The sequence below is a fragment of the Pongo abelii genome, chromosome 10 (genome assembly GCF_028885655.2).
Source record: "Pongo abelii isolate AG06213 chromosome 10, NHGRI_mPonAbe1-v2.0_pri, whole genome shotgun sequence".
In the NCBI taxonomy this organism is placed as follows: Eukaryota; Metazoa; Chordata; class Mammalia; order Primates; family Hominidae; genus Pongo; species Pongo abelii.
This window is the reverse complement of record NC_071995.2, coordinates 128267491-128292844: the sequence shown is the minus strand read 5'-3', so window position 1 is coordinate 128292844 and position 25354 is coordinate 128267491. Positions and strand designations below refer to the sequence as shown.

Below are 25354 nucleotides of genomic sequence, written 5' to 3'. Positions count from 1 at the left end.
TGTAGCATTTGTTAATTGACTTCGGCATCCGCCTTACTTTAAAAATCCCTTCAGTTTCTCTAGAAGCAGACTCTGAGATTGGGATTTGTGTGCAACTGATTTATGAAGGAAGCGCTTCCAGGAGAACCCAGTAAATGCTCAGGGAAAGTAAGACGGGAATGGGTGGAGAACCCAAATGAAGTTTCCAATGAAATCACGTGCAGGGTAGCTTCACCCTGATGCCATGGCGGGTGGCTCTGGAGGGCAAGCAATCCTGCTGCCTTTGATACCCCAGCTAGAGGCACAGGAGCAGGGCTTTCACCTCCAGCATCAGACTCTGCTTGTGGGCCCCTCCAAGGGCCAGGAACTCTCAGGCACTTTAGGCTCTTTGCGCTTGTGGGCAAGGAGGCTTCAGAAACTAAAAAGAGTCACCAAGGAAAGTTGCAGGTACAGATTGTTAAGAACAAAAGCACACATTGAAGCCAGTGTGAAGGAACACGGGAACAGCTTTTTAAAGTGAAATGCAGAGATTTGAGTGGAATGCTGACACCATCCACCATAATTTGCTGCCTAAAAATAAATATTCTCTCATTCAGATAACCTTTGGAAGGTGTTCTGAATTGTTGGAAGAACATCTCCAAGGAAAGGGTCGTTCAGATACTAGATTCGCCTTCTCTCTAACTTCACTTTTGTTTTCAAAATTTTACTAATTTATGCTTTAGAGTACCATCTGGAAAAACTTAAGTTGGAAATAGAATTTCACTCTCCGCTTCCCCCACCCACCCCTCCACCTTACCCCAAGCACTCACACAGGCCCTGGCAGCCAGTTGCCCACGTAGGCGGTTGCAGAGTGAGGTTTGATTGTTGGTATGCTTTTTAAGGACCTATCCTACTATGTTGAGTTTCTATTCTGGAAAAAAAAAATACAGGTAGCTTTAAGATGCATTGACTTACATCTCAAATACTTAGCTCTAAATAGTTCTTATGCTCAGAGGTCAATGTCTACATTGTTGTACAAAGTCCACAATGTCTATTTTTGATCTCTCCAAATGAATGGTAAGCTTTCCTGTCTAATATGGTAGTTTCCACAGCTTTATTTGATTTTTAGACACATTATCGGACTTAAAGAGTTGGTAGAAGATTTTAAAGGCAAAGCTAATCGCAAAGTCTCTTGTGACAAAAATGTACCAGCTTTGCTTCTGCAGAATTTATTTGAAGCATTCATATCAGTTTCTGGGTCTCAGGTAAGCTCTGTATAACATACTTCCCTACATTTATAGTGGGGGATGGAAAGGTGCTTCAGTGGTCTTCATTCTTATAAGCATGCATGTTCTTGCACTGGAAAAAGAGGTGGGAGCATATTAGGCAGAAATCAAGAGTGGACATTCTGCTGTCAGATCTCTTGACTCCTCCATTTATTAGCTGGGTAACCCTGGACAAATGTTTAGCTTCATGGAGAAGAGATTTTTTTACCTGGAAACTGGGAGTAATAATGTCACCTTATTTATTGGAATACTGTGAAGATTACATGGGGTAAGACATGAAAAGCTTTTAAAGCAGTGTTTGGCACATTAAAAAAATACCCAATAAAGGCTGGGTGCGGTGGCTCATGCCTGTAATCCCAGCACTTTGGGAGGCTGAGGTGGGCAGATCACAAAGTCAGGAGTTCGAGACCAGCCTGGCCGATATGGTGAAACCCCGTCTCTACTAAAAATACAAAAATTAACTGGGCGTGGTGGCTCGCACCTGTAGTCCCAGCTACTTGGGAGGCTGAGGCAGAAGCATCACTTGAACCGAGGAGGTGGAGGTTGCAGTAAGCTAAGATCACGCCACTGCACTCCAGCCTGGGTGATGGAGGGAGACTCTGACTCAAAAAATATATATATATACCAAATAAAGTTTAGTTTTTGCATCACTCTGGAAATAGATGCAGGAGAATCCTAAAATAAGATTTGTCTTATTCTTTTGGAAAAGATATTCCTTTTTGGCCTTGAGGTCTGCTGAGGGGGTCCTGCAAGGTTCACTTTAGCTTTTGTTCTCAGGTCTCTGAGCCTCAGCCCTGAAGGACAGGGTCCTTGTCTGTGCCTGGGCTGAGCTGGACCCTTGTCTTCTAAAAGCACATTTCAGGCTGTTGCTTATGGCCAACAGTTTTGACTTCATCTATTTAAGTGCATCCCTTTCTGGTGGAAAGGTTTAGATTTTGAGTCCAATGCACAAAGGAGTCTGCACAAGTGAGCATTATTGGGGAATGAGAAGAGCTGTCTGTGTTGGGAAGGAGCTGTTCATTGGCTCTGTGAGAGAAGATTAGACCTCCGAGAGATGCCTCCAAATCCACGCCTGTGGAATCAGTCAGGAGGTATTTGAGCTGTATGTAGAGGCTGGGCTCCCTACTCTGCTTCCTTTTTCATTGCGCTCCATACAATGGATGGTGGCAAGCAGGTCAGGGAAGCAAGATGTTTGGTTTACCCATGCTAAACACAAAATATGAACCACACCAGTGGGCAAAACTAAACTACAGGCAGGTCCCATTCCCAGAATGCTTCCAGGTTCACAAGTCTGACATAGCCCCGTGCCTTTCTCCTGGTGATTGCACTTTGTCCTCCAAGCAAAACCTGCCCAATCTCAACTGCAAAGCTACCTTCTCCATGGAGCCCCCAAATCAAGCCCTGCCCACCCTGATTGCTACCTATTTGACTCAGTGATGGGGAGGAGAAGAGGGGGGCTGGCAGGTTGGGACTCTTGTTTCTGAATCCAGACTGTTCGGAAGTGATGTTTGAACAGTTTGGATTCCTTCAGACCCTATGTCACCTTGCCTGAAACTCTGTTCTTGTCACCTCTTTATTCATTCTCACAGACATCTAAAATTCATGTTTTTTAAATTTTCCTTGCTTCATACATTTTACCAATCACCTCCCCCAAATAGACCTAGTGCATTCCACCTCTAATGCTGTTGTTTACTGAATACTTCCAAGAGCACAGATATCCATATAATTAAGCTTTTATAAACCTCTAACATAGTTGTTCACAATCCTGTTTGCATGTTGGAATCTTCCTGGATAAAAAGAAGAGAGAAGGAAGGAAGGAAGAGAGGGAGGGAGGGAGGGAGGGAAGGAGGGAGGGAGAAAGGACAGAAACTGATTCCTGGGGTTACAGGAAAGAGGTCCCGATCCAGACCCCAAGAGAGGGTTCTTGGATCTTGCACAAGAAAGAATTCAGGGCAAGACCACAGTGCAAATGAAAAGCAAGTTTATTAAGAAAGTAAAGTGGTAGAATGATTTGTAAGAATTTGGGTGTATACCCAGTCATGGGATTGCTGGGTCAAGTGGTATTTCTGGTTCTAGATCCTTGAGGAATTTCCACACTGTCTTCCACAATGGCTGAACTAATTTACACTCCCACCAACAGTGTAAAATTGTTCCTATTTCTCCACAGCCTCGCCAACATCTTTTTTTCCTGACTTCTTAATAATTGCCATTCTGACTGCCATGAGATGGTATCTCATTGTGGTTTTGATTTGCATTTCTCTAATGATCAGTGATGATGACTTTTTTTCATATGTTTGTTGACCACATAAATGTCTTCATTTGAGAAGGATCTGTTCATATCCTTTGCCTATTTTTTGATGGAGTTGTTTTTTTCTTGTAAATTTGTTTAAGTTCCTTGTAGATTCTGGATATTAGACCTTTTTCAGACACATAGATTGCAAAAATTTTCTCCCATTAAGTAGGTTGTCTGTTCACTCTGATGCTAGAAAAAATAATAAAAGTAAGGTGGTGAAAGGACAGCTACTTCATAGACAGAGTAGGAAGTTCCTGAAAGTAAGAGGAGTTAGGTGTTCACCCTAGGTACAAAGCTTGTATATTTGGGGAGGTGTGTTCTGCTACAAGGGTTTGTGATAAAGGATTAGTTTTCTTATTACTATATTTTGCAAGAATCGATATTATTATCTTTAAAGAAAATTAGGAATGTCTTTGTTCTCAAGATATCGGGATATCAGGACACTCCAAGTCTGGGTCTGTTTAGTAAACATTATTAATTTGTTCCTTTACCCATAAACATCTTGAGGCTGGGAATGCCTAACTTCCTTGGAATGCAGCCCAGCAAGTCCCAGCCTCACTTTCCAGCCCTCACGCAAGATGGAGTCGCTCTGGTTCGAATGCCTCTGACATATCTGCCCCCTCCCTTTACAACAGGATCCTTAATCGGAAGGGTTGCAGAGGGATGAAGATCCATCTTCTGTAACTTCTTCAGGCTGAATAGGAGTGATGATATTCCTGCCTAACTAGGACGGTCTCTTGCATTCAGGGTAGAGAGAAGCTCAGTCAGAGAGCATTGGTATGGTAAGGGTTGTTCATAACTCCAAGTTCCAACAAAAGGTGATATCTGGAAGATTAACAAGTGTCCAATTTAAGAAAGCGTTGAGTGAGCTTGTCTTGCATTCCTACATAAAGAGCACAACCACAGTATATTCCACAACAGCAAAGCAAAATAAGTAAAATCATTCCAAGTAAACTAAGCCAGAAGGCATTCCAAGAACTGGGCAGTTGTTGGAACCAAGCTGAGCTAGAGTTGACTGATGGTGCATCAGTGGCAGAGACGTGAGTGTCTAAAGCTTTGATAGCCTGGGTAATCTTATGTGAATAGTCTGGAACATACACACAACATTCGGCTTTGATCAAAGCACAAGTTCCCCCTTGGGCCGCTGTTAAAATGTCCAAAGCCATAGGGTTTTTTAAGGCTACCTGCAAATCTGAGAAGTTTCCTCAGTTAGGAGGGTATGGCCAGGGCATGTATTATTGAAAGCTGCAGCAGTGTGCTTGGCTAAGGCTTTAACTTGTAACTGGATACTGATTGTAGGTGCCTGCGGGGAAAATATAGCCATTGGATAGAACCACTAAGATGCTCATTTTTGTCACCTACGGTGAGCTTTTACAATTTCCCAGTTAGATGGGAGAGAGTCCAATTTGGTGAGGATGCATCTTGGGAGATAAGCACGACCTCACGTACATCTTCCAGTCCAGTTATAAAGTAAGTATGGCCAGCCATGTGTTCCACAAGCCCATAACCATCCCCAAGAAGAAGGGTAGTCACTCGTTTTTGGCAAATTATCTTGCCATCCCATCCACATCTGGTCTGTTAGAAGAAGGGTCTGATTACATTGTTGAGGTGACAGCCATCCTATATCATGGGTTTCAGCCTGGTGGTGACTATTATTGTGCCTTTCAAAACATACAGGAGCCCTGCCTGATACCTGCACTGGAACAGCTGTAATTCGCCTGCATTCATCATGTATAGCATAACCTAAAGTTGGGGTGGAGTTTAGCTGTTTTCTAATTAGGTTAAAAAGGTGCTTTCTTGTCTCTTTATAGGAGGGGAAGGGGCTAAGGCCCGTGTGGCTATGATACATGGGAAAAGAGGGATTACGTTTATGGTGTTCAGTTTCCCAGTCATAATAAAATCCCCATAAACTTGGGTTGGTTGGTTGAATATGCCAGGGCAACTGGAAGTGGAGGAAAGTGGCAATTCTCCACATACCCAACAGTTTGTCTGATTATGCAGAAAGGCTGAAGTCTGGGCCCACTCAGTAAATAAGTCACTCTCTGCATGATTCCAACTTATACCCAAAAGTAGAATATACTAATCCATGTCTTTATGTTACCCACCCCTTTCATTTCTTCTGAACATGAGTCAGAGGTCACTGATTGGCTCACGGGAATAAACAGGATCAGTCTCTTGTGTTCTGTTGGCCTGTGGGACTTCATAAGAGACTGGTTGAATTCGAGATAAGTGGACCCAACTGTTTATTCCCAGAAGTTTAACTGCAGTTGGGGTACTATGGAAAACTTGATAGGTTCCTTCCATTTTGGGAGAAAGTTGATCTGCTGGGGATCCTTCCTTCCAAGTATTTAATAGGACCCAACTGCCCTGCTGGGTCGTAACAAGATTCTCTTCCTTAGTTGGGGAAGAGAAGTCTTTGATTTCCATATTCAAGGAGTGTGTTTTGCACTTGTCCTAAGTTGATCACATAAATCTGTAGCTTGAAAGTATCTATGTCTATTAGGAGGCCTGTAGTTAAGAAAGGTCTTCCATTCATTATTTCAAAAGAGCCGAGGTGCAGATTTCCCTTAGGGGACACTTGAACCCATAATAAGGCTACAGGTAATAAAGACAGCCAGATTTCTGATGTTTCTTGGCATAGTCTAGCAACAATCCTTTTTAGAGTTTGATTAGCTCTTTCTACTTTCCCCGAAGACTGTGGCCTCCATGCTGAGTGAAGGTGGTACTGAATTCCTAGGGCTGAAGATATGTTTTGGGTAATTGTCGCTGTGAAAGATGGGCCATTATCGCTCTGTAAGCTCTCAGGCAGCCCAAATCTAGGAATTATTTCCTTTAGCAAGAATTTAGAAACCTCAATTGCCTTTTCAGACCAGGTAGGAAAAGCCTTGATCCAACTGGTAAATGTGTCAATGAATACTAATAAATATTTAAACCCTTTACATGGGAGCATCTGAGTATAACCTACATGCCAGTCTTTGCCAGGGTGTGCTCCCCTATGCTGAGCAGGCCTTACTAGAGCAGGAGGTGAAGGTTGGTTATTTGGGTTATTCTCGACACATAGTTTACAGGCCCGAGTTACCTGCTTTACTGTTTTAAGTAAGCATTTTCCTATAAAGAGGTGAGACATTAATTGAAACAGGGAATCTCTTCCCCAATGAGTAGAGTCATGCAAATGCTTAACTATTTTCCACTGATTAGCACTTGGTATTAACAGTTTGTTGTCCTTTTTCCTTGGTGCACAAAGCTACTTCTGCCTGTAAACCATTCTACCTCAGGATTATCTAGAGGCTCATCTTTTAAATATGGATGGCTGGAGTAAACTTGCGCCGTAACTTGAATACAAGAATGACCTAGGGTGCCTGTGGGTTCAGGCAAATAGGTAGCTGGATTCAAAGTCTGGCATACTTTAAGTGTTATATCTGGAGCATCTAGCAACAAAGCCTGGTATTTGTTCACAGGAAAGGAGAAGGAGCAATTTCTGTCTGCCTTATAATTTCAAAAAGATACTACTGTTTGCAGCTGAGTTAACAAATCCTTTCCCAACAAGGGGTGGGGCATTCAGGAGAAAACCAAAGTCCCTGAAGAGCAGCTTAAAGGATAAGTAAAATGGCATCCATGGACTTGTCCATCTATCCCCTTGACCGTACAGTTTTGGGGTGACAGAGGCCCATTATAATGGGTGAAAACAGTGTAAGCATTCCAGAAGGAAGTTACTATTCTTACCTGCCACATCAAGGGTTACCCGAGGCTTCTCCGGAGATATGGCTAGCTGTCTAATGGGAGCTGTGGCGGAAGGTCTCGGGCCCCGTCACTCAGGATTGCCTGGCTGTTTCAGCCATCATCGGTTCAGGTGCCAATGGCTCCCTCTGGGATGCTGGGCAATCCCTCTTCCAATGGCCAGTTTTCTTTTCTTTATTTTATTTTATTTTACTTTAAGTTCTGGGATACATGTGCAGAACATGCATGTTTGTTACATAAGTAAGCATGTGCCTTATGGTTTGCTGCACCCATCAACCCATCATCTAGGTTTTAAGCCCAGCATATATTAGGTATTTGTCCTAATGCTCTCCCTTCCCTTACCTGCTACCCCCGACAGGCCCTGGTGGGTGATGTTCCCCTCTGTGTCTCCAGGTGTTCTCATTGTTCAACTCCCACTTATGAGTGGGAACATGCGGTATTTGATTTTCTGTTCCTGTGTTAGTTTGCTGAGAATAATGGTTTCCAGCTTCATCCATATCCCTGCAAAGGACATGAACTCATTTGCTTTTATGGCTGCATAGTATTCCATGGCGTATGTGTGCCACATTTTCTTTATCCAGTCTATAATTGATGAGCATTTGGGTTGGTTCCAAGTGTTTGCTATTGTGAATAGTGCTGCAATAAACATACGTGTGCATGTGTCTTTATAGTAGAATGGTTTATAATCCCTTGGGTATATACCCAGTAATGGGATTGCTGGGTCAAATGGTATTTCTGGTTCTAGATCCTTGAGGAATCACCACACTGTCTTCCACTATGGTTGAACTAATTTACACTCCCACCAACAGTGTAAAAGTGTTCCTATTTCTCCACATCCTCTCCAGCACCTGCTGTTTCCTGACTTTTTAATGATCGCCATTCTAACTGGTATGAGATGGTATCTCATTGTGGTTTTGATTTGCATTTCTCTAATGACCAGTGATGATGCGGTTTTTTTTGTGTTTGTTGGCTGCATAAATGTCTTCTTTTGAGAAGTGTCTGTTCATATCCTTTGCCCACTTTATGATGGGGATGTTTTTTTCTTGTAAATTTGTTTAAATTTCTTGTATATTTTGGTTATTAAATTTCTTGTATATTTTGGATATTTTGTTTGTTTTTTTCTTGTAAATTTGTTGGAGTTCATTGTAGATTCTGGATATTAGCCCTTTGTCAGATGGATAGATTGCAAAAATGTTCTTCCATTCTGTAGGTTGCCTGTTCACTCTGATGATAGTTTCTCTTATTGTGTAGAAGCTCTTTAGTTTAATTAGATCTCATTTGTCAATTTTGGCTTTTGTTGCCATTGCTTTTGGTGTTTTAGTCATGAAGTCTTTGCCTATGCCTATGTCCTGAATGGTATTGCCTAGGTTTTCCTCTAGGTTTTTTGTGGTTTTAGGTTTTATTTTTAAGTCTTTAATCCATCTTGAGTTAATTTTTGTATAAGGTATAAAGGAAGGAGTCTGGTTTCTGTTTTCTGCATATGGCTAGCCAGTTTTCCCAACACCATTTATTAAATAGGGAATCCTTTCTCCATTGCTTGTTTTTGTCAGGTGTGTTGAAGATCAGATGGTTGTAGATGTGTGGTGTTATTTCTGAGGTCTCTATTCTGTTCCATTTGTCTCTATATCTGTTTTGGTACCAGTACCATGCTGTTTTGGTTACTGTAGCCTTGTAATATAGTTTGAAGTCAGGTAGCATGATGCTGCCAGCTTTGTTCTTTTTGCTTAGGATTGTCTTGGCTATACAGGCTCATTTTTGGTTCCATATGAAATTTAAGGTAGTTTTTTCTAGTTCTGTGAAGAAAGTCAATGGTAGCTTGATGGGGATAGCATTGAATCTGTAAATTACTTTAGGCAGTATGGCCATTTTCACGATACTGATTCTTTCTATCCATGAGCATGGAATGTTTTTCTATTTGTTTGTGTCCTCTCTTATTTCCTTGAGCAGTAGTTTGTAGTTCTCCTTGAAGAGGTCCTTCACATCCCTCATAAGTTGTATTCCTAGGTATTGTATTCTCTTTCTAGCAATTTTGAATGGGGGTTCATTCATGACTTGGTTCTCTCCTTGTCTATTATTAGTGTATGGGAATACCTGTGATACTTGCATACTGATTTTATATCGTAAGACTTTGCTGAAGTTGCCTATCAGCTTAAGGAGTTTTTGGGCTGAGACAATGGGGTTTTCTAAATATACAATCATGTCATCTTCAAAGAGACAATTTGACTTCCTCTCTTCCTATTTGAATATGCTTTATTACTTTCTCTTGCCTGATTACCCTGGCCAGAACTTCCAATACTATGTTGAATAGGAGTGGTGAGAGAGGGCATCCTTGTCTTGTGCTGGTTTTCAAAAGGAATGCTTCCAGCTTGTACCCATTCAGTATGATACTGGCTATGGGTTTTTCATAAATAGCTCTTATTATTGTGAGATATGTTCAGATCTAAAATCGACACCCTAACGTCACAATGAAAAGAACTAGAGAAACAAGAGCAAACAAATTCAAAAGCTAGCAGAAGACAAGAAATAAGTAAGATCAAAGCAGAACTGAAGGAGACAGAGTCATGAAAAACCCTTCAAAAAAATCAATGAACCCAGGAGGTGGTTTTTTGAAAAGATTGACAAAATAGAGACTGCTAGCCAGACTAATAAAGAGAAAAAAGAGAAGAATCAAATAGACAAAATAAGAAATGATAAAGGGGATATCACCACTGATCCCACAGATATACAAACTACCATCAGAGAATACTACAAACACCTCTAGGAAAATAAACTAGAAAATCTAGAAGAAATGGATAAATTGCTAGACAAACACACCCTACCAAGACTAAACCAGGAAGAAGTCGAATCCCTGAATAGATCAATAACAAGTTCTGAAATTGAGGCAGTAATTAATAGCCTACCAACCAAAAACAGCCCAGGACCAGATGGATTCATAGCCGAATTTTACCAGAGGTACAAAGAGGAGCTGGTACCATTCCTCCTAAAACTATTCCAAACAGCGGAAAACGAGGGACTCCTCCCTAACTCCCTGATGAACATCGATGCGAAAATCCTCAATAAAATACTGGCAAACTGAAGCCAGCAGTACATCAAAAAGCTTATCCACCACAATCAAGTTGGCTTCATCCCTAGGATGCAAGGCTGATTCAACATACGCAAATCAATAAATGTAATCCATCACATAAACAGAACCATGTCTAGCTCTTTTTCTTCTTTTCCTCTCATCAAACATGCACACGCCTGCTGCAGGTTTTTATCCTGACTGCGCAGCAAAAATACTTAAACATATGATATTTTATCCCATTTTCCCTCCCGTTTACAAAACAAACTCGTTTGAAATATAGTATGAAAGGCCATAGTTCCAGTAGGAGACCATTTCTCTTGCTTTTCCAAATAATACTGAAGCCAAATAACCAGTATTACACAGAAACCCCAGTTTTCTCTTCTTAAGCCCATTCAGTTGAAACTGGTCCCAGTGTTCGAGAATACATCCTAGTGGTGAGTTCTTTGGAATCGATGCTGTGGTTCCCATGAAGGAAGCAGGTGATCCTGAAAGAAAAGTTCCAAACCTGAGAGATTGTATTGCCGCTGGCCGAGTTCCACTAACAAGGATAAGACAGGTTTTGAAGGCCAGCTGCATTAATGAGGGGATCCCTGCCAAAAATTGAATTCTCTTATTCACATTATCCAAATAACATAAGTGAACTGAACCATGAATCTTAGATAAACCACAACATGGACTAACAAAAATGTTGAATAAGGCAAAGGAAATGAAGAGGATTTAGATGAGAAGGACCAGAGCAAGCAGGTTCTGGGCAATAGTGGACGAGCAAAGCCAGTTTGCCCAAATCCAAGAGAGGAAAGAAGTTTTTTCAGTGTGCAAAATGAAACAAAAAGCAAAGGGAAGAGTCCCCCGATTTCCATCCTTGTGCTTCTCAATCACACCTAGTCGGCACAGTGGCAACAAAACGTAACCACATCTATCTAATCTTACTGCTCATAGCTGTTAAATACCAAATCTCAATCAGCAATTTTAGAGATGGAGCCATCAATGCTTTTTGCTCCCAATGTTTTGCAAGCAGACGGACGGAAATCGGGAGGCACATAGGAAAAGAGTAAGTTAAAATCCCTAAGACCCGTTAAATAAAGTCTCCTGAAAATGACAGTGAAACAGAGACAGCAACCAAGAAACTGATTCACGCAGCAAGAGAAAAAGGCAGGTTAAAAGAGGGACTTTACTGAGAGGAGCCTCTAACCCCCTAAATCTTAGAAGCAACTAAGTCGGGCCCTAACCCAAAGTCAGGCCTCTAACCCAAGGTTGGTCAAGCATCCTTGCCTTTTTTTAAGAGGGGCCTCTAACCCACTCTGTCTTAGGAGAGACTCTGACTCCCCTAAGTTGGGCCTCTAACCCAATCCCATTCTTTACCCAGGTATGTGCACCCCACTTACCCAAAGTTAGCCAATTGGTGCATGCAGATGATTTCCTTTGGGTTGGGGATCTCTTCAGTATCATTCATTTGGGGTTTGCCAGAAATAGGTTACAGGACCCCAACATTTACCCAAAGGTAGACCTTGGACCAGGGTTTCTGCACTGTAGTCCCATCTATGGTCACCAGAAATATGTTACAGGAAAGGGGTTCTGATCCAGACCCCAAGAGAGGGTTCTTGGATCTCACACAAGAAAGAATTCAGGGCGAGTCCACAGTGCAAAGCAAAAGCAAGTTTATTAAGAAAGTACAGTGGTGAAAGGACAGCTACTCCATAGACAGAGTAGGACATTCCCGAAAGTAAGAGGAGGAAGGCGTCCACCCTAGGAACCATGCTTGTATATATGGAGAAATGGGTTCTGCTAAAAGGGTTTGTGATAAAGGATTAGTTTTCTTAATTACTATGTTTTGCAAGAATCAATATTATTATCTTTCTTTATTTTTTTGAGACAGGGTCTTGCTTTGTCACCCAGGCTGGAGTGCAGTGGCACGATCACAATCTCAGTTCACTGCAACCTCTGCCTCCTGGGTTCAAGCAATTCTCCTGCCTCAGCCTCCCCTGGGATTACAGGCATGTGCCACCATGCCCGGCTAATTTTTTTGTTTTTAGAGATGAGGCTTCACCATGTTGGCCAGGCTGGTCTTGAACTCCTGACCTTAAGTGATCCACCCGCCTCAGCCTCCCAAAGTGCTGGGATTACAGGCATGAGCCACCACGCCCGGCAACATTATTATCTATAAAACAAAATTACAAATGTCTTTTTTTTTAATTTTATTATTATACTTTAAGTTTTAGGGTACATGTGCACAACGTGCAGGTTTGTTACATATGTATACATGTGACATGTTGGTGTGCTGCACCCATTAACTCGTCATTTAGCATTAGGTATATCTCCTAATGCTATCCCTCCCCCCTTCCCCCACCCCACAACAGTCGCCAGTGTGTGATGTTCCCCTTCCTGTGTCCATGTGTTCTCATTGTTCAATTCCCATCTATGAGTGAGAACATGCAGTGTTTGTTTTTCTATCCTTGCGATAGTTTGCTGAGAATGATGGTTTCCAGCTTCATCCATGTCCCTACAAAGGACATGAACTCATCCTTTTTTATGGCTGCATAGTATTCCATGGTGTATATGTGCCACATTTTCTTAATCGAGTCTATCGTTGTTGGACATTTAGGTTGGTTCCAAGTATTTGCTATTGTGAATAGTGCCGCTATAAACATACATGTGCATGTGTCTTTATAGCGGCATGATTTATAATCCTTTGGGTATATACCCAGTAATGGGATGGCTGGGTCAAATGGTATTTCTAGTTCTAGATCCCTGAGGAATCGCCACACTGACTTCCACAATGGTTGAACTAGTTTACAGTCCTACCAACAGTGTAAAAGTGTTCCTATTTCTCCATATCCTCTCCAGCACCTGTTGTTCCCTGACTTTTTAATGATTGCTATTCTAACTGGTGTGAGATGATATCTCATTGTGGTTTTGATTTGCATTTCTCTGATGGCCAGTGATGATGAGCATTTTTCCATGTGTTTTTTGGCTGCATAAATGTCTTCTTTTGAGAAGTGTCTGTTCATAGCCTTTGGCCACTTTTTGATGGGGTTGTTTGTTTTTTTCTTGTAAATTTGTTTGAGTTCATTATAGATTCTAGATATTAGCCCTTTGTCAGATGAGTAGGTTGCAAAAATTTTCTCCCATTCTGTAGGTTGCCTGTTCACTCTGATGGTAGTTTCTTTTGCTGTGCAGAAGCTCTTGAGTTTAATTAGATCCCATTTGTCAATTTTGGCTTTTGTTGCCATTGCTTTTGGTGTTTTAGACATGAAGTCCTTGCCCATGTCTATGTCCTGAATGGTATTGCCTAGGTTTTCTTCTAGGGTTTTTATGGTTTTAGGTCTAACATGTAAGTCTTTAATCCATCTTGAATTAATTTTTGTATAAGGTGTAAGGAAGGGATCCAGTTTCAGCTTTCTACATATTGCTAGCCAGTTTTCCCAGCACCATTTATTAAATAGGGAATCCTTTCCCCATTGCTGGTTTTTGTCAGGTTTGTCAAAGATCAGATAGTTTTCGATAAGCAGCATTATTTCTGAGGGCTCTGTTCTGTTCCATTGGTCTATATCTCTGTTTTGGTACCAGTACCATGCTGTTTTGGTTACTGTAGCCTTGTAGTATAGTTTGAAGTCAGGTAGCATGATGCCTCCAGCTTTGTTCTTTTGGCTTAGGATTGACTTGGCGATGCGGGATCTTTTTTGGTTCCATGTGAACTTTAAAGTAGTTTTTTTCCAATTCTGTGAAGAAAGTCGTTGGTAGCTTGATGGGGATGGCATTGAATCTATAAATGACCTTGGGCAGTATGGCCATTTTCACGATATTGATTCTTCCTACCCATGAGCATGGAATGTTCTTTCATTTGTTTGTATCCTCTTTTATTTCATTGAGCAGTGGTTTGTAGTTCTCCTTGAAGAGGTCCTTCACATCCCTTGTAAGTTGGATTCCTAGGTATTTTATTCTCTTTGAAGCAATTATGAATGGGAATTCACTCATAATTTGTCTCTCTGTTTGTCTGTTATTGGTGTATAAGAATGCTTCTGATTTTTGTACATTGATTTTGTATCCTGCCCATCGTCTCAGCCCAAAATCTCCTCAAGCTGATAAGCAACTTCAGGAATGTCTTTTCTCCAGCTATTGGGATATCTGGACACTCCCAAGTCTGGGTCTGTTTAATAAACATTATTAATTTGTTCCCTTAACTGTAAACATCTAGAGGCTAGGAATGCCTAACTTTCTGGGAATGCTGCCCAGCAAGGGTCAGCCTCATTTTCCAGCCCTCATTCAAGATGGAGTCGCTCTGGTTTGAACACCGTTGACCATGGCTCCACTCAGGAACAATCAGAAATCTGTAAGGATGATGCCTGGACATTGCTTTATTTGTAAAACTCCTCCAGGCAATGTGAATGCATGGGAGGTGGAAAAATCACTTCTTTAACCAGATACGTTGTATAAACTTCTCTTTAACCAACTGTATTTATCTCCTACAATACATCAGTTTCCCTTCTGATGAATATCAGGAATTACACTCTATTATAAGCACAAAATGCAACAAGATAAATATGGCCACCATTTTCAGGACATGTACCATCTGTCAGACCCACAAACTGCAAAGGCACAGTCCTTGTCTTTAGAGTAAAACATGAAGAAGTGGTAAATATTGCCTACTACGCAAGAGTTCGGGAAGCTTTTAAGTACTAAGTATTTACAAAGGGGCATTAAAATTCAAATTCCCACTGTCGCACTAAGATACACATGATGAGATATTCCAACGAGATCACCATGTGCAGAATTTATAAAGGAAATTGTCAGGAACTTGGTCCATAACCGTACTGTAGATGGACTATTGGGGAACTCATGCAAGCTAAGGAATCTTTCCAGAAAATCTCATGCATGCAACATTTTCCCCACAAGTTCAAGGTACAACCTTTCTGAAGGTTGGTATAGTCCTGGGTTAAGAATTCCCAACTTAGTCTTTGCTATTGTGAATAGTGCCGCAATAAACATATGTGTGCATGTGTCTTTATAGCAGCATGTTTTATAATCCTTTGGGTATATACCCAGTAATGGAACCAACCCAAATGTCCAACAATGATAGACTGGTTTAAGAAAATGTGGCACATATACACCATGGAATACTATGCAGCCATAAAAAATGATGAGTGCATGTCCTTTGTAGGGACATGGATGAAGCTGGAAAGCATCATTCTCAGCAAACTATCGCAAGGACAGAAAACCAAACACCGCATGTTCTCACTTATAGGTGGGAATTGAACAATGAGAACACTTGGACAAAGGGTGGGGAACGTCACACACCGGGGCCTGTTGTGGGGTGGGGGTAGCGGGCAGAGATAGCGTTAGGAGATATACCTAATGTAAATGATGAGTTAATGGGTGCAGCACACCAACATGGCACATGTATACATATGTAACAAACCTGCACGTTGTGCACATGTACCCTAGAATTTAAAGTATAAAAAAAAGAATTCCCAACTTAGAATATTTTCATCACCATTTCATAGAGAGGGCAGTTGGCCGAAAAAAGACCTTGTTACTTTTACATCTCGGCCGGGAAAGGGATCTAAAGAAAAAAGGGAAAATCTAAATGTATAGAACAATCAAGTAAGGTTACAGGAAGAGTAAAATTAGGTGAAGTAAATGGAGCACTTATTACCTTCTATTTATTAAATGGTGTTATAGGTGGGTCTTCTAGGATGGCAAGAACTTACATATATGAAGAGATGTCTAAAAACAGAAGTATGGGGCTGTGGGGTGGGAGGCGCCCAGTATTCCATTGCAGGCAAGGATTGTTGATTTTTATTTGAGGTCAGGGAACCTGGAAGGAAATAGGAGTAGAATGTGATGTGGACATATGGGCAGTTATTGTGTACAATGAGCTACACTTATGCAGGTGTTCACCGGCTCAAACGCAAGTAATGCTAATTCTGTTCTATAAATTCCTTTCTTTGTGATTAAAAACAGAAAGCGAGGCCCACAGACAAGACGGAGATTGTCCCATTTCATCAATGGGAAAGTTATACCAAAATTCTTGTAAAGTTCAAATACAAAAACAAAGGTGCATTCTAGCATCTTAATTCCAAGTTCCCTCTAGCTGTGACTAGAAATGCCAGTCAGGGGCTTCAAAGAGACAGCGGCATCCTTTTCTTGTGAAAAGAAAGGTGTGGGAGAGAAAAGCCCACTGTGGCCTAGGGGATTCTTATCACAGCAGCTGCTTCTCAAAGAGTTAAACAACTTTCTTTCAGGAGCCAAGAGGGAGTGCGTTTTGTAGGATTCAAAAACCAGCTGTCGTGTTTTCCCCTTCATTACTCACAGCCCATTGCAGCTACCCCGTTCCATGGAAGAGATGGCTGCCTAAGCGGAAGGCTGGCCTCTGCAATTGGGGTTCTTTCTTTTGGCAGTTCTCATCTCATTTCTCTGGCCCCCTCCTTCCTCTCCTCTTCTATCTTTCTTTTTCTTTCCTCCCCTTCCTCCTCTTCTATCTTTCTTTTTCTTTCCTCCCCTTCCTCCTCTTCTATCTTTCTTTTTCTTTTCTTTTTGAGACATATTTTCATACTGTCACCCCGGCTAGAGTGCAGTGGTGTGATCCCAGCTCACCACAACCTCTGCCTCCCAGGTTCAATTCTCATGCCTCAGCCTCCCAAGTAGCTGGGATTACAGGCACATGCCACCACGCCCAGCTAATTTTTGTATTATTAGTAGAGATAGAGTTTTGCCCTGTTGGCCAAGCTGGTCTCAAACTCCTGACCTCAAGTGATCACTTTTATCTTTCCTTTCTTTCTACTTCTCTCTCTCCTTCCATTTCTCCCTCTCTCCTCCTTTCTGTCTGTCTCTCTCTCTCTCCTTCTGTGTTCATTAGAATCTCCCCTGATATTCTAGTTTTCCGTCTCATCCCTCCTATTGAGAACAAGGCTCCCTGGAAGCCCCACTGTTTATCTCTGAGCTTCTTACTGATAAGAGTGAGTTTGACAGTGTGATAAAAATGTCAATAGCTTTGTCACATGTAAAAGAACAAACCTTATTCTCCTACATGTCAGAGTTCAGTGATCATTTCTCAAAGGTGTAAAATTCAAATCTTTTAGAAATAGATCTGACACGTAGACGTTGTTTGGCCACTGAGGCTTTAAAAAGCACCTCTCTCAGCGGATTCCTCTGTTCATTCTCACCTACACCCTGTTCACTTCGTCTTCAGGCAGAGGCAGGCACCAAATCTACATTTTTCTACCTGTCACATAGAAGAGCAGACATCATACCAAAAATCACTATGATGAGGCAGCCAGCTAATTAATTACTTAAATAGCTGTAAAAATCATCCAGAAAGTCCTAGGTGGATTTGTTTCTTGATGTATGCTTATAGGAAAATTGAGCGTCTAGAAACCAGTCTTTGGCGCAATGACTCCCATCTCCACGTAATATCTGGTGACTTCTCCACGCTCATGACAGCGACCCCCTTGACCCTGGTTTGTTGTGCACACCTTGCCTGTTTCTCTGCGATTCTGTCTTACCACTGCCAATAACACAACTGTGTCACCCTCAGACATCCTTAAAATTCTGTGCACCCAACTCAATCTGGCTGTGGCTTTGGAAAATCCAATGGAAGTTGCATAGAAATTTGTGAGAGTGAGGAAAAGTGTTCTCCTAAATGGAGAATGGGAAAGGAAGTGTTTAAGAAATGCAATCACTGTTTCCCATAATTATCCACAAATACCTGCTCTGGGGCAGCTGAGCAGCCCACAAACAGGACTTTAGAACCTGGAGTGATAGTATCTAAGCCCAGGCTAATGCTGCAGAGCATATTAAAGCTCCTTTGTTCATTTTGGAATGGCGTCTCTGAATGCTCTTTGCAGAGATGTGTGCACTTGGTTCCATGTGGAGATACATAGAGAAATGGCCAAGGGCTGCCCACTCTCTGCCAAGCGTGCTATGCCTCATCGGTCCCTGAAAGCTGTTCTCCTCTGTGTCTTCTCTCCAGTGCGGATGGCGCCTCCTACGAGGTCATGCAGATCGACGTGGAGGTGGAAGAGCCCAGTGACCTGCCAGCCACACAGCTGGTCACATGGCAGGTCGAGTACCCCGGAGAGATCACGTCTGACTTGGGAGTGTCCAAGATCTATGTGAGCCCGAAGGACTTGATTGGAGTTGTGCCACTGGCTATGGTAAGCAAGCCCCGCCCTGGGCTGTTAGAACTGAACTCGCGGGGAAGGGAAGGCGCCGCACTGTGACCCAGGCTGGGTGGGGAAAAGTGGAGGAGCCAAGAACCAGGACAGTGAGAAACGAAACCACAAAGTTGACTGCCAATTGCCAATCGTTGTGTGTGTGTGTGTGTGTGTGTGTGTGAGTGCGTGTGTGTATCTATATCTATATCTATATATATACAAATATAAAACAATTTTCTTAACATATTATTTAGAAAATAAACTCCAGGTATTAGATTTGGGTCTGCTATTGTGTGAAAATTGTTGATGACTTGATAGGTGTGTTTGTAGCATATGATGTAGACACCTGTGGATCTCGAACACACACAGCTGTGGAGTCCATGTAGATCAAGCATAGGAGTGAAATGTGCTGAGACATTTGGCAAACACCTGCCTGATCCCCCAGACCACCAATTAGAAAATATTGACCAGTGTTCTTATGTCCTGCTGAAAGAACACCAGAAATCAGTTCTGCAGTCCAAGGCAACTGGACCGCTGCCCAGTGACACTAAACTGGTTACTGTGTTGTTCGTTAGGAAATGTAAAGGTGTTTGGGTTACTGTAGTTGACAAGGGCTCTTACTGTTTTATTTGAGAGGCACTGAGTTATTATTTTGTGTAAGACGGTCGTGCCCTTTGCTTTGGACTCTTAGTGGTTCTATCACTGGGAATGGCAACGCCATTTGTCTCGAGCAAGTAGTGGTTTGAATTTGTTCCTTTCCACACCTCTGGTCTGAGGAGACTGAGCAGCTCTCCCTGAGCACCTCCTGCTGCTGCACTCGGCCCAGGCCCGGCTGTGTGTTGTTTCCTACACCCCACACTCGGCGTTTCTCCTGCCTCAAGTGGCCCTGATGCTGCTGTTGCCTGTTCTAAACCCCATTGTTCCTCATGGCCTATATGAGTCCTCAGTCCCACAAGAGCCCTCTCTCCATCCTTCAACAGCCTCTGAAACATTTCCCATCCTACAGCACCTTTTCTTGCTGTGCTACATGTAATGTTCTTTTTTTTTTTTTTTTTTTTTTTTGACGGAGTCCCAGTCTATTGCCCAGGCTGAAATGCAGTGGTGCGATCCTGGCTCACTGCAACCTTTGCCATCCGGGGTCAATTCTCCTGTCTCAGCCTCCCGAGTAGCTGGGATTACAGGTGCCCACCACCACACCTGGCTAATTTTTGCATTTTTAGTAGAGACAGGGTTTCACCATCTTGGCCAGGCTTGTCTTGAACTCCTGACCTCATGATCCACCCACCTCAGCCTCCCAAACTACTGGGATTACAGATGTGAGCCACCATGCCCAGCCCTATGTAATGTTCTAAGAATGTGTAATGGTAGAGCTAGAAACAAAAATCTCAGTGGAGACCCCCTTGACATGTGCACCAATTAGGAATTGCATTTGGCTGAGAGCAACAGAGCTCCCTGCCCAGGCACCCTAACTTACCCTCTGGCTAATTATGAGTTAAGTACAGATTTCTTCTTTCATGTAAAGAAGTTCCTAAGGTTAGTGGTCTAGGGCTGGTTTGGTGTTCCATGACATCTGAGACCCGGGCCCCATCTTTCCTTCTACTTCAGCAGTCAGGTGCATGGATTCTGTCCTCATGATTACCTCATGGTCCAAGATAGCTGCTGGGATGCCAGCCATCACATCTATATTCTGTAGACCAGCAAAACTTAAAAAGGCTAAAGTTCAAGCAAGGCCAGTCTGTTTTCCTTTTCAAAAGAACTTTACAAGAATCCAACATACTATTTCTGGTTGCATCCAATTCACCAAAACTTAGTTATATAGCCACATCTAATTGTAAGGAAGGCTGAGAAACCTACCTTTTTAGCGTGAAAGATTGCTCAAATTGAGTTACAAGGAAACAAGAGAAAAGGTATTCTAAGGCAATGAACAGCATCTGCAACAATTCTCCTTCATTTCCACATGAGGAAACTGAGGCTCAAAGAGGTCCCTCATCTTAGTACCTGTTTTCCATTTTTCATTGGTCATTATGAGTCTCCCAGGAAAAAGAATAACATAACAAATTATGGTCCCCACTAGCTATTCATACAACCGTACTTAATTTCATTGTGCCTCAATTTCCTCTTCTGTAGAGGGAGTTATAGGAACGTTGTAAGGATAAAACAGTAATTAAAGTGTACTTAGACTAGGTGCAGTGGCTCATGCCTGTAATCTCAGCATTTTGGGAGGCCGAGGTGGGCAGATCACTTGAGGTCAGGAGTTCAAGACCAGCCTGATCAACATGGCAAAACCCCATCTCTACTAAAAAAAACTATGAAACTTAGCCAGGTGTGATGGCACATGCCTATAATCTTAGCTACTTGGGAGGCTGAGGCATGAGAATTGTTTGAACTTGGGAGGCGGAGCTTGCAGTGAGCCAAGAACGCACCACAGCACTCCAGCCTGTGTGACGGGGTGAGACCCTGCCTCAAAAAAAAAAAAAAAAAAAAAAAAAGTACTTATTAGAGTGCCCAGCCTAGAGGAAACACACAGTAAATGTTATCTATATTATGATTACTTAACTACTGAATTTAAAATATAAGCAATACTCTGGCAATAATGTTATAAATTTTTTCAGATAAGGGACTTATCCACAGCTGCCATATTTGACAATATAAGAAGAGTGGTAGACAGTATATAGGCACCCACTGATCCTTGAACTGAATTAAATGTATTGGATTAAAACGTGGTGGGGCTGGGTGCAGTGGCTCATGCCTGTAATCCCAGCACTTTGGGAGGCCAAGGAAGGTGGATCACCTGAGGTCAGGAGTTTAAGACCAGCCTGGCCAACATGGTGAAACCTCGTCTCTACTAAAACTACAAAAATTAGCCGGCTCTGGTGGCTCACACCTGTAGTCCCAGCTACTCAGGAGGCTTAGGCAGGAGAATGGCTTGAACCCAGGAGGTGGAGGTGACAGAGCGAGCCTGGGTGATAGAGCAAGACTTCATCTCAAAAACAAAACAAAACAAAATGAAACGTGGTGGGCTAAGTTGTTAGCAATGGGCTCTGAGCGGCTTCCTTTGGAACTAAGTGGAGAGCCAGAGTCCTGTCTGATCTACCTTTTGTATTGGGAGTGGTTCTGAGTCTTCCCAGAACAAGGTGCCTTATTTTAACCTTGACTTGGTTGGTAAAAGAGTGTTGTCATGCAGGGGATGTGGTTGCCATTATTAAATTAATTTGCTTTCTTTCATTCTATCTTTATTGAGAAATATGTGAAAGAAATTTTAGATCCATGCATCCATTGATTGATTGATTGATTGATGTCACACATCCCTGAAACATAAGAGAAAGGGAAGGAAAGCCAGCCTGCCTGGACGGCAGGCGGTGAGTGAGTTGAATTCAGAGACTCCAGGGAACTCAGAAGCCAGCATGAGGAGTTGGATTGTCGCGTGCAGTGGGAAGCCCAGCGAGGCGGTCCGCAGGGGAGCCACACGGACTGACTTATGTTTTCAGAAGATCAGTATGGCTGTACATGGAGAATGAATTCAAGAGGGTAAAAGAGCATTAGGGGACTGTATTCTGGCTGCTGGAAAAAAAGACCTTATAATGCTGACCTAGAGAGCTTGACGTTTACTTGACTCTCAATACCCTGTCTAAATGCCAGCAGCCTGAGACTCATAAGGTGGCTCCAGCAGGTCAGGGTGTGGCCTCTTTCCATCCTGTTGCTTTGAGTGACCCCAAAGACATTGACCTAATCACTCTTACTCCAAATTAATGACAACCATACTCACGTTGCAGCTATTTTCTAAATTTTAATATTCCATGTTGATGAAGTTGCAGGAAAATGGGAATCATTACACAAAGCAGGTGGAATTTTATGTTTGTTAAGCATTCTGGAAGGCAGTTTGGCAAACATTATTTAAAAGGTAATACAATATTGCATATTGTATTACTTTTTAAAATTTTTTTCATTATTTATTTTTCTGTTTTTGTGAGACAGAGTTTCACTCTGTAGCCCAGGCTGGAGTGGCGTGATCTCAGCTCATTGCAACCTCTGCCCCCCAGGTTCAAGTGATTCTCCTGCCTCAGCCTCTCAAGTAGCTGGGACTACAGGCGCCTGCCAACAGGCCCAGCTAATTTTTGTATTTTTAGTAGAGATGGGGTTTCACCATGTTAGCCAGGCTGGTCTTGAACTCCTGACCTAAGGTGATCCACCTGTCTCGGCTTCCCAAAGTGCTGGAATTACAGGCATGAGCCACCATACCTGGCCTATAATTTTTTATATTTTATAAGTGGGAAAGGGGAGAGTGTGCTCCTCTCCATCCCGAGCACCCCACCTCTGCTCCCACCCCATCAGTCTAGGAGCTCCGCCAAGTGCTGAGATCTAGCTGCAAGGGAGGCTGGAGAGAGTGAGCTATTCCAGGAGCCAGATGCCCAGCTGCAAGCAACAGTGGGAGAAGGAAGTGCACATGGAGAAATGTCTGGTACTGTCCTGGCTGAGATAATAGCAGTGGAGCAGCAGCATCTGCCTTAGAAGACAAGACTCCCCAGTGCATTGGATATAGGTGTGAAGAAAACACAGGAATAAAAGATGCATCCTAGCTTTAGTCCCAAACAAAAAGTTCCCCGTATATCTCCATGACACTACCACACAAGATTAAAATTTAAGAGCTTTTTTGTTATAAAATAACCTATGGTTTATATTTTTGTACAAAAATCTTTGCACACATTTTTAATGAACTCCTTCAGGTCAACTTTTAAAAATAAATTCAAATCAAAGAATATGCAATATTGTATTACTTTTTTATAATGTTTGCCAAACTGCCTTCCAGAAAGCTTAACCAATTTAAAATTCCACTTGCTATGCATAGTGATACCCATTTTCCTGCAAATTCCTCTAACATGAAATATTAAAATTTAGCAAAACTTACATCTCAATGTTGCTTTAATTTGCCCTTCTTAGATGACATGTTTATTTCCTATTAAGCATTTGTTCTTTGCCCATTTTCTTTTCTCATTGGGAATTCAATTTATTCTTAGAACTTTGTTATAAATCTTTTTTTATTACAGTAGAAATCATATAACATTACAGCTACCATCTTAACCATTTTAAGCGTATAGTTTAGTAATGTTAAGTATTTTCTCATTGTTGTGCAATGACTCTCCAGAACTTTTTCATCTTGCAACACTGAAACTCTATAGCTACTAAACATAAATTCCTCCTCCCTCCTCCCTCCTCCCCAGACACTGGTAACCACATTTCTATTTCTATATATTGGTGATCCTAACTTTTCCACTGACATATTGCAGGTACTCTTACTAGTTTACCGTTTGCTAACTTTGCTGGTCAGACTTTTTTGGCTTGCACAGACTTCTGTCTGTTTGTGTAATTTGTATGTAATCAAATCCATTATCTTTTCCATAATGGAAATCCCTCATCTCCCTCTAATTATATCCAAGACAAAAAAGGCATAAAATCTCAAATATTAAAATACTCACACACAGCACAAATAAGTAAGTAGATCAACAGTCTTCAAAAATAATGCTGAAAGGGAGCACAATTGTGGCACCTTCAAGCTGTTGTCAAGGATTTGAGGTCCACTTGGGCTGAAGTTGGTGGCCTCTCCATTCTTTGTGTGCTGTGTAATTTCATCTCCAGGAAAGCTCTGGGATGAGATGGGGTCAAGTGCTTGCATCGAAAGCTACTTTTTAGAAACAATTTTTTTTTAATATTTTGTATTTTTTTTTCTTGAAGTCTTCTTCAATATTTTGCCTTTTTTTCCCCCTAATGTCTAGGGTCTTGAAACTTTTTAGTTTCTTAATCCAGTTGTAGGTTTTTATGAGATTTATTACATTGTTTTTTCAGTTCAGGAAATCATGCCTTACTATGTTGTAAGTAAATATGGTTTTGTTTTTAGGGAGGCAAATTCTGAGGGAAAAGGTCATTAAAGGTGCATTAGCATTAATTTATCAAGTGCTTATCTGTAACCACGTTAGTGTCTGAATCTGGAGACTGGTGTTTACTCTTCTCCAGATATTAGCCCAGCTAATTTTTATATTTTAGTAGAGATGGGGTTTTGCCATGTTGCCCAGGCTGGTCGCGAACTCCTGGCCTCAAGCAATCCACCCACCTCTGCCTCCCAAAATGCTGGGATTAGGGGCATGAGCCATTGCACCCGGCCTGGTGTTTGCATGTCTTGGAAAAGTTGGAGTCACCTTTGTGGTGACTCAGCTTTCCAAGGAGAAAGGTCTCCGTTTCTCAAAGTTCTTCAACGTCCTTCTCTCCTAACTGCCTCCTGAGTTTTGGCTAAAACAAGTGTTTCAAGTTTACACCAGTGTTCAGGGGTAATGGCACTGATAGATATATACTTTATCAATTTTTGAATGCCTTATCAGCTAGTCCTTTAAAACATAGTAACAAGTCCTCTTCATTTTAAAATAAAACAAACTGTTTTCTTCCTCTTGGGTAGTGGCTGTTTGGATATTATACTTGTGGTTACTGTTGTTGTAAGTGCAGGAAATAGAGGTGAATGACTCTGCTCTCCTGTGGGATTTTAAGAACATGCCCTCCCAGGTGGATCTCTTGACCAGCTTCTCATTTTGCTTTGGGTCTCAGCTATGACCACTAAGTTTTAGTTATTAGAATGGATCTGAAACTTGAGATAAAACTTAATCAGGAGATATGGTCAGGACAGTCAATGTCTGTATTATCCTTGAAAATAATCAAAGGAGAACTCCAGCCCTACAGGGACCTGGTGCTGATGGTGTTACATGGCGTTCACAATGGCATAAGGATACATCCAGAGGCATCTGCCAAACCCAGCCCTGAAGATCCTGGGGAAGACCACAGAGCTCTTAAACAAACGTGAAGAATCAAATGTGCCATT

At 42.0% G+C, this 25354-nt stretch overlaps 1 protein-coding gene across 2 annotated transcripts in view; it reads left to right on the top strand.

Moving 5' to 3' along the window:
* The window catches only part of TMEM132D (transmembrane protein 132D), an 824780-nt gene that overhangs the window by 551555 nt on the left and 247871 nt on the right, over positions 1–25354 (top strand). For both annotated transcript variants that reach the window (XM_024257533.2, XM_054527739.2), the window contains one exon: positions 18309–18492. In XM_024257533.2, coding sequence (XP_024113301.2) covers positions 18309–18492 — 184 coding nt within the window. The remainder of the gene's footprint in view (positions 1–18308; positions 18493–25354) is intronic.